The 14,568-nt window shown below is 36.6% G+C and overlaps 1 protein-coding gene across 1 annotated transcript; it reads left to right on the top strand.

The window, feature by feature from the left end:
- Positions 1 to 2,008: 2,008 nt before the first annotated feature.
- LOC128553125 (uncharacterized) lies at positions 2,009 to 14,277 on the top strand. Its single transcript, XM_053534241.1, has 5 exons — positions 2,009 to 2,062; positions 2,869 to 3,195; positions 6,052 to 6,151; positions 8,535 to 8,648; positions 13,867 to 14,277. Exons 1-5 carry the CDS (start codon positions 2,009 to 2,011, stop codon positions 13,875 to 13,877), a joined length of 606 nt encoding a protein of 201 aa, XP_053390216.1. The 3' UTR covers positions 13,878 to 14,277.
- The last annotated feature ends 291 nt before the right edge of the window (positions 14,278 to 14,568 follow it).

Below are 14,568 nucleotides of genomic sequence, written 5' to 3'. Positions count from 1 at the left end.
AATTTGATACAGTTTTACGTGTTTAAGCATGACTTTTGTTGAGTAATTTCAAAGTTATGTGAATAAATTAACTTAATCAGTTTAAAACTATTACCTACTTTCATATTTCGGAATCTATTCACTGATGATACCAGTGATACTGCCCAACTTGCTCGGACAAATAATCTGGCCATACATTCATTAATACGAATTTCGTTTGATACAAGCATGTTTCTTAGGTCCGGATGAGTTCGTATAAAGCGAGTTTGACTGTAGTTGCTTATCCAGCATGGCACATAGAGTTGACTTGTTCCATATCCATACTGTTGTCAATTACTGCACCAAGATTCCGAACACATTTTGTGGATTTTATCACAGAGTCACCGACCTTTACCGAGATGTCATCTATGTACTTAGAGTTATGCTTTGATGTGAATAACATTATCTCTGTTTTATCAGCATTGAGCTTTAGCATGTTGCAATGCATCCATGAGACAATTTCACCAGTCAGCTCTCCAGGAATGTGGAAATCCAAATATTTTCACTTTTCCATGGACAAGTGAGACATAAAAATCCACTTGCCCACAGTCAAAATTCATTTGTCCAAGTTTTCAACATTTAAACCTGCATTAAAGTCTTTATTTCGGGAGTGTTTTTATGATATACAGGCTGAAACAAAAGCAAACGTAATACAGTATACTACTGTAACTGTGACAAAAAAATATCTGCACCTTCGCCTGTATACAAGGCTGAAGTCACATCCGCGAGGCTGGGGAACATTTAACAGATTCAGTATAACAAAAATGCCATGCCGAAACATTGTGAAACCAGTAGAACCCAGAAAATCAAGACTCTTGAAATGATCTGACTTGTTTTAAATTGTACTCGCGATCTCTCTGTGCTTTTGATTGTTTTTTTTACCTGACTATCGACTCTGCGACCAAAGTTCAAACAACGAGTTTGTCCAAAGGTTTGCGAGAATTGATTACATTTCCGGTTTCTATTCATAGAGTTACTGTGTGCAAAATCACACGAGACCGAGACCAAGAGCCAACCAGAATGCGGAAAAAGATGCTAAATTTAGATGCAAGTGTATGGTTTTTCCAAAACTGCAGCAATCGGGAGGCCTCCGGTGGGTAAAACATGGACTTTGTAGATAAGATTTTTTTTTTTTCACCCCATAAACTTCAAGCAACAGCGTTACTGAATTATTTTTGGTTTTTGCTCAGTCTAAATTACCTGAAAATGTATGCTTGTCCGTGGACAAACGGAGTGAAAAAATACACTTGTCCACTGTTAAAAAGTTCCGAGTCAGACAAGTCGGACATAGGAATAATTATTCCACTACCCAGCTCTCAATGTGACGCAAAGCCTCACTGCTAGCCACAGCCTCTATCGGCTTAAAGGACAGGTATAATTGAGAGTCATCGGCGTAGAAATGATGAAGAAGTCCATGATATCTGCATATGGCGTCTACGGGTTTAATGTACATGATATAGTTCTTTGGACCAAGCACTGATCCCTGAAGTACACTGTGTTTCATCAACATAGGCGTCGACAACTCACCATCAACACACACAGTTTGATAGCGGTCAATAAGATATGATGACATCCATGCAAGTACTTTGTCTGTGACTCCAAAATGATGTTCGAGTTGGTGTAAGTGTTTGGTGGTCAATCGTGTTGAAAGCTGCAGACAGATCGAGTAGCTCGAGGACTGTTACAGAATTTTGATTGAGAGATGTGAGGATGTCATTCTGTACCTTTATCAAAGTCATCTCAATTGAATGAAACTTTCTGTAAGCAGACCGCAGTCCCTCGTGTAGCTTATTTTCACGAAAGTGCTGCTCAAGACGAGCATCTACTACCTTTTCTAAGATTTTTGAAATGAAAGGGAGGTTAGACATAGGCATGTAGTTTTGAGAATATTTGGTTCAAGACCTGGTTTCTTAAGCAAGGCTCTAATCATAGCACTTTCAAACTCTTTTGGTACAATATTACATAACCTAATTCCATTGATGTATTTATGATGTTTGTTGTCAACGGCAAGAGTTCATCAAGACATTTCCCAAAAGCCATGTTGGTAAAGGGTCACAGGATTTGTTCGGAGAATTTTGTATGATTTGTTTTACCTCTTCTGTTGTTGGAAAAGCCAATTCAATAAGACAGTTTGCTACTTCCTGGTGTTCTGAACAATGCAAGTCTGCTGAATCACAATCAGTTTGGCTGTGCGAAATAATGTCATTCCTAATGTTTTCAATTTCTCAATGAAAAAGTCACTAAACTTCAGCACAACTTCCTTTGAGGATGAGTTGGAGGGACGGGCAGCATCATGACTGTCTCCTAGTAGATTTTTGGTTATCTTGGCCAAATTTATGTGGTCAGTGCCACACGACTTTACCTTAACAGAGAAGTAGTCGGTTCGGGCCTGAATTAGGAGTTTATTCACTGTTACAGTAGCACATTGGTTCCTATAAAGTTGATTGTCGATAGTTAGCTTAGGTTTACGCCATTTCCACTCAAGCTTGCATTTTGAGTGTTTAGCCTCATGAAGTTCTTCTGTAAACCATGAACATAAACCACGCATATATTGGAAACTTACAGATTTTGAATATTCTTGTCAGAAACAGCATGCCCAGTTTCAAAATAATTTTTCAAATGTTTCTTGGGTGACCCTTGACATTAAGATTGTAGAAATTATTCTGTTTTATCAGAAAGAATTGCCAAAACACAAAACACACATACTTATTACATGCCTGTATTTATTTAGTAGAAACTTTGTTCTGTTCAAGCATGCACCTCAGGTGAGCGATATAGAACCATCATGGCCCTCTTGTTTTTTGAATTGCCAACCTTAAATGACATTAGTTTGTCTTCTTTTTTTTTCAGAATAACGAGAATGATGCAGTCATCCAAGAACTGAGTCATTATGCCACATGTTTGAAGACGGAAGTTGAATATTTAAGAAAGGAAAACAGGAAGCTTCAACAACAAGTGCTAAAGTTGACAGAGCGGTTTGACTTGGAGACGTATTTCTTGAAAGGAGTATTGAGAGAGAAACATAGTAGAATTGCTGTATTGAATGATCTTCTTCATAGAGCAAAAGCAGAGAAGGAAAAGTTTGAAACAGAGAAAGCAAATGTTGTCCAAATACTGAAGAAGCAGCAACAAGTGTTTCAGGCAAAAAATGGCAGAATCCTCCAGCTTGAAGAGGAAGTATGTAAATTCCACAGCTCTTTACTTTGATATGTATCACACTCCGATTGCATAAACATTTTTTACCAGGTTTTTGAAAAAAAACTGATTATTAGATTGCCAATGTCGTCTGGGTGCGAGGCGTCGACTTTTGGTTCCCACTCAATAACTTGAGTTAGGAGTGACTGATTCAGATGAAACTTGGTATATAGGTAGCTTGCATAGAGGTGCAGTTTGGGATTGCATGAGGTCACTAGGTTCAAGGTCAAGGTCACAGTTCCTAAAAAATAGAAAAAACAATTCCCTCTCAGTAACTTTAGTTTGCATTGATGTATTGAAATTAAACTTGGCCTATAGATAGCTTATAGAAAAACCAAGGTCGGGATTGTATATTGGGTCAAGTTCAAGGTCAGCATAACTTAATTTATCGTCACAGAAAATTCCATGGTGGGGCAGTGGACTAGAGCATTGGGCCGAAAGCTAACTTTCTGGTCAGTAGAACGGAAGGGTGTCTGTTCAAATCCCACTGAGGTCCAGAAATTTTTTCTTTTCTTTTGTGATAAAAAGGTCATTTTATTGTTATTGGGTCAAGGTCAAGGTCGCAGTTCATGGTTCGCACAGCCTTGAAAAGGCCTGGAATTCTGGATGTTGTCCTAAAAAGTCCCTAATTTGCATTAAAAGCCCTAAAAATCCCTAATTCTGCCGATCTTCGGCTCTAAATTGAGTAGCTGCACCCGCACATTGCCTCATATCCGTCAAGTTTTAGTATTTCGTTCTATTTTAAGATCGTTCGAGATCTATTTTAAGAAAGTAACATTGATTCAGCGGTAAAATCCGAAGACATCCAATTATTGAATGATGGGCATATTTGTTTGCAAAAGCGATGTATGAAAGGTGTACGCAGGTCAGGTGATTGGCGAGGGGTTGAGCATCTGATTTGGTAGTCGGGTATGCACGTGTACTCGGCGTACGTTGCCGGCAGCCTGTTTTTCCGAGATAGGCTTAACGGCGAATAAGGCCGGAAAGTTAAGGTCAAATGAGTTCATCAGTAATTTTTATGACATGAAACTGTGCATAAATATTGGTATAATGTCCCTGAAAAGTCCCTAAATATTTCTATGAAAAGTCTGTATGAACCATGCAGTTACTAAAAATAGATTTTTTTCTCAATGTGATCATCAAAAAGGTGGTTTCTGCTTTATAATTGTCTTTCGAAGAAAAATAGGCTGCGTCCTTCCTTCCTTCCGTCCATCACACTTTGTGTCTGGTCCATAACTCTGCCATCGGTGAAGGGATTTTGAAATAACTTGGCATAAATGTTCACCATAATAAGACGATTTGTCCTGCGCTAAACCCAGACCCCTAGCTCCAAGGTCAAGGTCACACTTAGAGGTCAAAGGTTAACAGGGTCGATAATTCTGCCATCCATGAAGGGATTTCAAAATAACTTGGCATAAATTTTTATCATAATGAGACGATGTGTCATGCACAAAACCCAGACCCCTAGCTCTAAGGTCAAGGTCACAGAGGTTAATGGTTAACATGGTCCTTTTCTTGTCCGGTCTATAACTCTGCCATCCATGAAGGGATTTTAAAATTATTTGGCACAATTGTTCCCTATATTGAGATAATATGTCAGGCGCAAGACCCAGATCCCTAGCTCCAAGGTCAAGGTGCAGCTCTGCAATTACCAACAATAGAATTTAACGTTTTCTGGCAAACAAGAGTTATCTCTATATCTCCTAAACCCCTTGAAGGAATTTTATAAAACTTGGGTCAAATGATCACCTCATCAAGACGATGTGCAGAACCCATGAGTCAGCCAATGTCGGCTCAAGGTCAAGGTCACAACTCTAGGTCAAAGGTTTGAGCCTTCCATTTTGTGTCCGCTCTATATCTCTTAAACCCCTTGAAGGAATTTTATAAAACTTGGGTCAAATGATCACCTCATCAAGACGATGTGCAGAACCCATGAGTCAGTCATGCTGGCTCAAGGTCAAGGTCACAACTTAGGGTCAAAGGTTTGAACTTTCCATTTTGTGTCTGCTCTATATCTCTTAAACCCCTTGAAGGATTTTCATGAAACTTGGGTCAAATGATCACCTCATCAAGGCGATATGCAGAACTTATGAGTTAGCCATGTCGGCTCAAGGTCAAGGCCACAACTGAAGGTCAAATGTTTGAGCCTTCCATTTCGTGTCCGCTCTATATCTCCTAAACCCCTTGAAGGAATTTTATAAAACTTGGGTCAAATGATTACCTCATCAGAACGATGTGCAGAAATTATGAGTCAACCATGCCAGCTCAAGGTCAAGGTCACAGCTAAGGGTCAAAGGTTTGAGCCTTCCATTTGGTATCCACTCTGTAGATCTCCTAAACCCCTTGAAGGATTTTCATCAAACTTGGGTCAACTGATCACCTCATCAAGAACTCATGAGTCAGCCATGTCAACTCAAGGTCAAGGTCACAACTGAAGGTCAAAGGTTTCAGCTCTGTATCTCCTAAACCCCTTGAAGGATTTTCATGAAACTTGGGTCAAATGATCACCTCATCAAGACGTTGTGCAGAATTCATGAGTCAGCCATGTCAGTTCAAGGTCAAGGTCACAGCTAAAATCAAAGGTTTACCCTTTCACTATCCATAGCAGTGGCGGGGGATTTAGCTGTCTTTCAGACTGCCTTGTTATTATTAGACAGAAATGGTTTAAACAAATTGTAAGAACTTTGGCTGGTTTTGTGCTCTTGTATTATGACATTATGTCAGTTTTGTCGTATTATTTTATATGTGCTCGAGTCTGTGCAACATGTATACATAAGCTCTTTGTTACATCTGACATGTTATGCAATATAAATCTTAATGCAGTAATTTTAAATACAGCTTGGTAGAAACCGGGATGCTCAAGAAGCATGTGTGGGCTTTGGTTATAGTCGTGAGGATGTGTCAGAAGCTGTTCTAGTATGGGGAAGAATAAATCCAGGTAATGAATCATCTTGACCCAGAAAGTTTCCAAGTGTACAGTGTATGTCAAAATGACACTGACCTCTGTGTTAAAAGATACATGAAAATAAGTATTAACTGTCAGACCTTAGGCCTAAATATTTTGCCGTTCAGGAATAAATATAGTAAAGTGGTGTCCTTAAATACACATTTCTCAATCTTGTTTAAATGCTTCTGCTTAACTGCATTTATATGCTGCCAGAGCTAAATAGAGACAAATTCTGTGAAGAAGTTCAGATGAACCATTCAATGGATGGATTTTCACCAAACTCATTTTTTTAATTTCACAAAATAGGCCATAGTGAAGAAATTTGGTGTGTTTAACTCTACACTTTCTAGGTCATCTGATTTAAAAAAAAAAAAAAATGAGCTATTGTCTTCATTTGATTGGAGTCGGCATCAGCGTTGCCTGGTTAAGTTTTGTATTTAGGTCACCTTTTCTACTAAACTATCAAAGCTATTGCTTTAAAACTTGCAACACTTGTTTACCATCAATAGCTGACTCTGTACAGCAAGAAACATAACTCTATCCTGCTTTTTGCAAGAATTATGGCCCCTTTTGGACATAGAAAATATCAGATTTCTTGGTTAAGTTTTGTGTTAAGGTCAGCTTTTCTCCTTAACAGTCAAAGGGATTGCTTTAAAACTTGTAGCAGTTATTATACCCCCACAAAACGATGTTTTGGGGGGGTATATAGGAGTCAGCTTGTTGGTTGGTCGGTCCTTTGGTTTTCATGGTTTCCGGACGTTAACTCATGAAAGGCTTGACCGATTTAAATGATTTTTGGTATAAGGATGTAACATCAGAAAATACAGGTCAAGTTCGACTTTGGGGTCAGTAGGTCAAAGGTCAAGGTTACAGTGACTTGGAACAGTTAAACAGTTTCCGGATGATAACTTGAGAACGCTTTGGTCTAGGATCATTATTTGTTGTACACTGGTGTAACCTGATAAAACACAGGCCAAGTTCGACTTTGGGGTCAGCAGGTCAAAGGTCAAGGTCACAGTGACCATGAACAGTAAAACAGTTTCCATACGATAACTTGAGAACTCTTGGGCCTAGGATCATAAAATTTTGTACACAGATGTAACATCATGAGATACAGGTCAAGTTCGACTTTGAGGTCAGTAGGTCAAAGGTCAAGGTCACAGTGATTCGAAACAGTTATATGGTTTCTGGTTGATATCTTGAGAACTCCTGGGTTTAGGATCATAATTTTTTGTACACGGATGTAACATGATAAGATACAAGTCAAGTTCGACTTTGAAGTTAGTAGGTCAAAGGTCAAGGTCACAATGACACGAAACAGTCAAACATTTTCCGGATGATAACTTGAGAACGCTTGGGCCTAGCATCATAAAAATTTGATAGGGAGTTTGGTTATGACCAGCTGATGACCCCTTATGATTTTGAGGTCAGTAGGTCACAGGTCAAGGTCACAGTGACTTGGAACATTTAAAATGGTTTTCGGACAATAACTTCAGAATACTTTGGACTAGGATCACGAAACTTCATAGTGAGGTTGGTCATGACCAGCAGATGATCCTTACTAATTTTGAGTTCTAAAGGTCAAAGGTCAGAGTACAGAGGACATTCAAACCTTTTCTGGACAATAACTTAAGAATGCTTGGGCCGAGGATCATGAAACTTCATAGGGAGGTTGGTCATGACCAGCAGATGACCTGTATTGATTTTGAGGTCAGTAGGTCAAAGGTCAAGCAAGTTCGGCTTTATATTTGGCGTAGTTCTGTGACAAGGCTGTATTGTGTGGGTTTAATTCGTCACTCATGTGACAGCTCTAGTTTGCATTAAAAACTGACTGCACAACATGTATGGTAACTCTACATTGCTTTTTGCAAGAATTATGGCCCCTTTTGGACTTAGAAAAATCAGATTTCTTGGTTAAGTTTTGTGTTTAGATCAGTTTTTCTCCTAAACAGTCAAGCTATTTCTTTAAAACTTGCAACACTTATTCACCATCAAATGCTGACTGTGTACAGCAAGAAACAACTCCATCTTGCTTGTTGCAGGAATTATGGCCCTTTTTGGACTTTGCAAATATTCTACAGAGACAAAAAAATCAGATGAGCGTCTGCACCCGCAAGGCAGTGCTCTTGTTGAAGGAATGAATTCAAAGTTATACATAACCTTATCGGAATACAATTTGCTTCAAACTTACAGTCGAACATCCTTCATGTGAAGATAGTCTGTACTAAAAACTTTGCTATTTAGATGTCACAGTATGTGTGGGAATCTGTGTCCAGTGAACACAATTGTAGTTTTAACTTGTTTTAATCACAAGACTTTTGAATAGTCAAACATTTTCCAGACAAAGGGTCATTACTTTTCTTGCACATTAAAGGTTACAAGGCTGAAGACTTAATGAAAATACTGATTGAAAGAAATAGAGAATGGCATGAAGGAGTGGTCACTGAGGAGAACCAAATGGAAACTGAAGGAGCAGTTGGTGGTCAAGGTATGGATTTTAACTAACAAACCTGTTTATGCCCTTGCAAGTGGTTGGATGCTTATAGTGCTACCCTGTTTTTGCGTGTGTATGTGTGCGTGCGTGCTTGCGTGTGTGTGTGTGTGTGTGTGAACATACGTTTTCTTCTTGATCATCTTTGTCTGAATGTTTATCTCTATGAAATCTAGGTCAAGTTCAGAGTTGGGTTACCTGAGGTCAAAAACTAGGTCACTAGATTTATTCCTAGAAAAACTTAACTCTGTAGGCCACATTTTCTACTTGACCTTCATAAAACTTTGTCAGAATGTTTTTCTGTATAAATTCTAGGTCAAATAATATAATATATTCCATTGTAATAATAATAATAGAAAAACCTTGTTAATATTTTAGAGGCTACATTTTTCATTTGATCTTCATAAAATTGATGAAATGTTTGTCTCAATGAAACCTAGGTCAGATTCAAAACTGGTAACCAGTCCTAAGATCAAAAGCTAGGTCACAAGGTCAAATCATAGAAAACCCCTGTAAGGAATCCAGAGCACATTTTTAGCTCGACTGTTCGAAGAATAAGTAGAGCTATCCTACTCACCACAGCGTCTGCGTCACACCCTGGTTAAGTTTTTCGTACCAGTCCACATTTTGACAAAGTCTTTTGAGATAAAGCTTTGAAACTTTCAACACTTGTTTACCATCACCATGCCCAGTTATAGGCAAGAGTACATAACTCTGTCAAGCGTTTTGACTGAATTATGGCCCCTTTTGACTTAGAAATCTTGGTTAAGTTTTTCGTACCAGTTCATATTTTGACAAAGTCTTTTGAGATAAAGCTTTGAAACTTTCAACGCTTGTTTACCATCACCATGTCCAGTTGTAGGCAAGAATACATAACTCCATCAGACATTTTGGTTGAATTATTGCCATTTTTGACTTGGAAATCTTGGTTAAGTTTTTCGTACCAGTCTACATTTTGACAAAGTCTTTTGAGATAAAGCTTTGAAACTTTCAACACCTGTTTACCATCACCATGTCCAGTTGAAGGCAAGAGTACATTACTCCATCAAACATTTTGGCTGAATTATGGCCCCTTCTGACTTAGAAATCTTGGTTAAGTTTTTCGTACCAGTTTATATTTTGTGTAAAGTGTTCGACATATGGCTTTGAAACTTTTATATCTTTTTCATTATTATAGTCTCTATCAATAGGCAAGAGTACATAACTCTGTCATCTTTTTTTGGCTGAATTATGGCCCTTTTTTGGACATGGAAATTGGTTCTGTTTTCGTATATGTCCATGTTTTGTCAAGACTATTTGACATATGGCTTTTAAACTTTAAACACTTGTTTATCATTATGATTTCCATCAGTAGGCAAGAGTACATAACTCTGACAACTATTTTGGCTGAATTATGTCCCTTTTTGGACTTTGAAATTTTTGTCAAAACTGTTTGAACTGTGGCTTTGAAACTTTTAACACTAGTATATCAACATGATTTCCACTTGTAGGCAAGTGTACATAACTCTGTCAACTATTTTGACTGAATTATGACCCTTTTTGGACTTAGAAATTAGTTAAATTTTTCATACAAGTCCATATTTTGCCAAACATATAACTTAACATATTTGCCATCATAGTCACACATTGCCATTTAGTGCAAGACGAATTGAAATCCACATATACAGGAACATTTTTTGTTTAATCCATTTTTTTCTTTTGTCTGAAAATCTATGGAAATATTTTGACCCCATTCTTCAATCAATTCTTCGAATAGTCGAGCGCGCTGTCATCCGACAGCTCTTGTTTCTACTTGATCTTCATAAATCTTTGTAAGAAATTTGCTTAAATCTAGATCAAATTCAAAACTGTGTTACTTCAGGTCTTAAACTAGGTCAGTAGGCCAAATTATAGAAAGACCTTGTTTACACTTTAGAGGCCATATATTTATGCTTTCATAAGGGCGAGCATATAGTTGCCGTTTTGTCCATTCGTCCGTCACAATTTTGTCCGGAGTATAATTTGAAAAGTATTAATGGCATTTGATTTAAACTTCACATAATCATAGAGGCCATTGAGACAAAGTGCATTGTCAAAGAATCATAACTCTGCCTTACCTAGTTTTTGAATTACCTCTCTTTATTATACAAAATAAGTCTTGTCCGGAGCATTGCTTGAAAAGTATTAATGGCATTTCATTGAAACTTCACAAAATGATGGAGGCCATTGATGGGAAGTGCAATATCAAAGAACCATAACTCTACCTTACCAAGTTTTTTAATTATCTCCCTTTATTATACAAAATAAATCTTGTCCGTAGCATTATTTGAAAAGTATTAATGGCATTTCATTGAAACTTCACAAAATGATACAGACAAAAATTACACTTAATGATATGTCCCTTGCTTTAAATGTCTCCCTTTATTCAATTTCCTTTTTATGATCTCCATTTTTTGTTTGTTTCTAATGTGTTATTCCCCATATTGGGACAAGCACATGCATTTGGGAGCATCATTTGTTTTTACCGATAAATCATTCCTTGTTCTACTTGATTTTCTTAAATCTTTGTCAGAATGTGTGTCTCTATAGAAAAAAACTGAAACTTGATTAATTCTTGAACTAGGTCACTAGGCCAAATCATACAAAGACCTATTTAGCAAGAAAATGGAAGATTGTTTCAGTTTAATATCTTAAGTTTTGGCAAACCTGTCATCATCAATCTACAAGTGTAGATAGTTTTTATTGAGACAAAGTTTTGGATGATTTTGTAAACTTAAGTTAGTCCTCAGAAGTGTGATAGACATTAAAACTGTGTGGCTGCTAGTATTGTGCACATTTTGCATTCATATTAATATGTGAGATGTCAGAAGTTGAAAACCTGGTTTAGTGGCTTTGCAGCATTTCTTGTTACTTCATACCAAAATAACTGATAGCAGTCTAAATTGGTAATGCATTATGTGAAAATCTGATTCTGTATTTAGCCTGTTCTTGGACTACCTTCATTGGATTTCATGACCTTGTAAATAAATAGTTCTTTGATGTCAGAGGAGTTTAGAGTTATTTTTGATTCAGATAAGAAGAAAAATAGGTGGAGGTATATAAAATGTGTCATTACAACAGTAATGGTATGTATGCAGCTCTCATTAGAAAGTGGTTGGGAATATTTAAATAAAACTTCATATACATGATCCCCACTATGGAGAAATGTGGCCCATTAAGTTTCAGTCAGATTGCCCAAGTAACACCAGAGTTATGGCCCTTAGAAGTTTCTAGTGTTAACTATATAGGGTACTATAAATATCGCAATTTCTGCTTCATAACTTGTGACATATTTGGTAGTGCACACACAATTTCATCAGGATCTCTTTAGTAACTTCAGAGTTACTTAATTGTTTAAAAATCATTATTTGTACATAACAAACTGATCAATTGGTAGAATTTCATTAAACTTCTTTCAATTTTTTCCATGAACATTTATTATCAACATGTGAAGTTGTCTACCCACACCTGGCCCCCCCCCCCCCCCCCCCCCCGCAAAAAATATTTTTTCATTCCATTTGTTTTATTTTTCAAACTGTCTATGAATATTTTATCAACATGCACCCCCAACCTCACTCCACCACCCCACGATCTCAGTCTCAACAATTTTTTTTTCCATTATTTATTTTCCATCAATATCAGCATGTGAAGTTTTGTACCCATCCCCACCCTCCCTCCAATTATTTTTTCCATTCCTTTTTTCCAAATCTTCCATGAATGAAGTTGCCACCACCCTCGTTCCAGGTTTCTTACTTGATTGTGCTCTCTTAAGGACATCTGTTCTTTTAAGTTCAAATGAACTTGTTAAACAGCAACACTTGGTGTCAAACTACTCGATTACAATATTTCATTCTCGTTACACTTCAAGCTCACATTTCAAGTAACTCCATATAATTCTAAATGCTAAGCTTATTACAGTAAACATATTCCATTCAAAATAATTTCATTAGTCAGGATTAACGTAACATACATTTATTATATACACTTAAAACATTCATTTTCTGTTAAATTGATCCTGACTAACGAAATTATTTGCTTCCTAGTAACATCCTTAGCTTTTTGCTGGATATATTTCTTTGCCATTCCTCACCACAAACCGATTCGGCGGGGGATACCAATTCATCGAATTTGCTTGTTCCATTTTCTGACGTCCTGAGTCATATCTCTGACATGGTTAGGAGGATTTTAATAAAACTTAGAAATATTAACTACAGTAACTATAGTTTTATGCAGCTTGGTTGAGGAAGACTAGATTTATGGTCCTTTTCAATTATATAATGTAGTGTTTTTATTTGATTTTTGTCAGTCCGGAGTCTTATCTCAGAACTGGTTTGTAGGATTACAATAAAACATGGTAGAAATGTTAACTGCTTTTAAGAAAGAAATGGGGCCATGCAACTTTTAGTTGGATTGCTAGAGGAAGACAAGATTAATGGTCCTTTGTACTTCTGGGACAACAATTCGAATAGTCCAGTTGTGTTAGGGACAGCTCTTGTTTCACTATACAAGCATTTTAGGTGCATGTGTCATACCACATTGACATCATGCTTGTTATTTTTATAAAAATGGAGATTCACACAGACATTGTAAAGTCATTGACTTTAGTGCTATTCCTTGAAAACTTCTTGAAAATGACTACAACCTTAATAACCTCAAAAAGTACTTAAATTTTGAAAAACTCTTGCTCTGCTTGAATTTTACTGTATACTCTTTGAAAAACATTGTCAGGTACTTGCTTTGCGGAAAGAATGTAATTAAGAATGAAACAAAAAGAAAACAATTTAAAATTTAATTTTAAAGAGAAACCATGAACACAGCTTAAAAGAAATTATGGTATTTAGTCACTTATTGATACAATGGCAGCATTAGAGTGCAATATCTGTTTGAACACATTTTTGGGGAAAAGTTTTTAAAAGTTGTTCTGACTAAGATTTGGTTTCGAGAAAAACAGTCTGTGAAAATGTAGAAATTTTTTTAAAAAGACATTGAAAAGCACTTAACTTGTCAAAGACATTCTAAACCGTGATAATGATAATACTTAGCAAATATTTGACATAAGCTGCATTACATGTATTTACATTCTTACGGTACTTCGTTCCAACAAACATAGATCTTTTGAATACCACCCTCTCTTGGGACTAGTCATGCATTCCTGACAATATCTCTGTATAGTACATGTTTAAACTTTTAATTTCAGATGAGCTTTGAAAGAAAGGAAGAATGAAGAAATCAGATCTTGCTGTATAATAACTTGATGTTTATTTTGATGACAAACAAGCATGTGCAGTAGACTTACTACTTCTTTCGAAGTAGGAGCTAAAATTTACACAGGGAATAAAGCACTTTTCTTATTCACACTAGGTAACCCGATATGTTCGGCGCAGGATCGATACATAGATTTGAAAATTTTAGTAGTGTTAGTATTCTCATTATTTTGGTCTATAAAAATATATATCCAATAAAACCAACCTTACACTTTAAGCAAAAACGGCGAAGTTAAATGTGAAACTTTACACCAATTTCAGCATTTTTAAAGTTTATAGCCACATTTCTTTGAAAATATTGCAAAACAAAGCCAACATCTTTAAGGACTGTATTCATCAACCTTTTCCCTGTCATCCTTCCAAATCACAATGGCTAAATCGGCGTTTTAGTGATGATTTTTAAGTTTGAAATACACCATATGCACGAAAAAAGGCGATGTTTTGCGCAGGATAAAAAATTTGCGATGTTCAGGAGCAGGTTATTGTAACCTTCATTACAAATATCGCAATGAACATTTTTGGCGCTGTGAAGCTAATTTTTTATATCTTATAGATTTTGCTGCATGTATTTAACGGTTTAGTATACTATGTACATGGTTTTATTTAGAGACGTGTTCACATACATATATCATAAC

Source organism: Mercenaria mercenaria, unplaced genomic scaffold (genome assembly GCF_021730395.1).
Source record: "Mercenaria mercenaria strain notata unplaced genomic scaffold, MADL_Memer_1 contig_3512, whole genome shotgun sequence".
Lineage (NCBI taxonomy): Eukaryota > Metazoa > Mollusca > Bivalvia > Venerida > Veneridae > Mercenaria > Mercenaria mercenaria.
The sequence above is the reverse complement of the archived record's forward strand: the minus strand, read 5'-3'. Positions and strand labels throughout refer to the sequence as shown.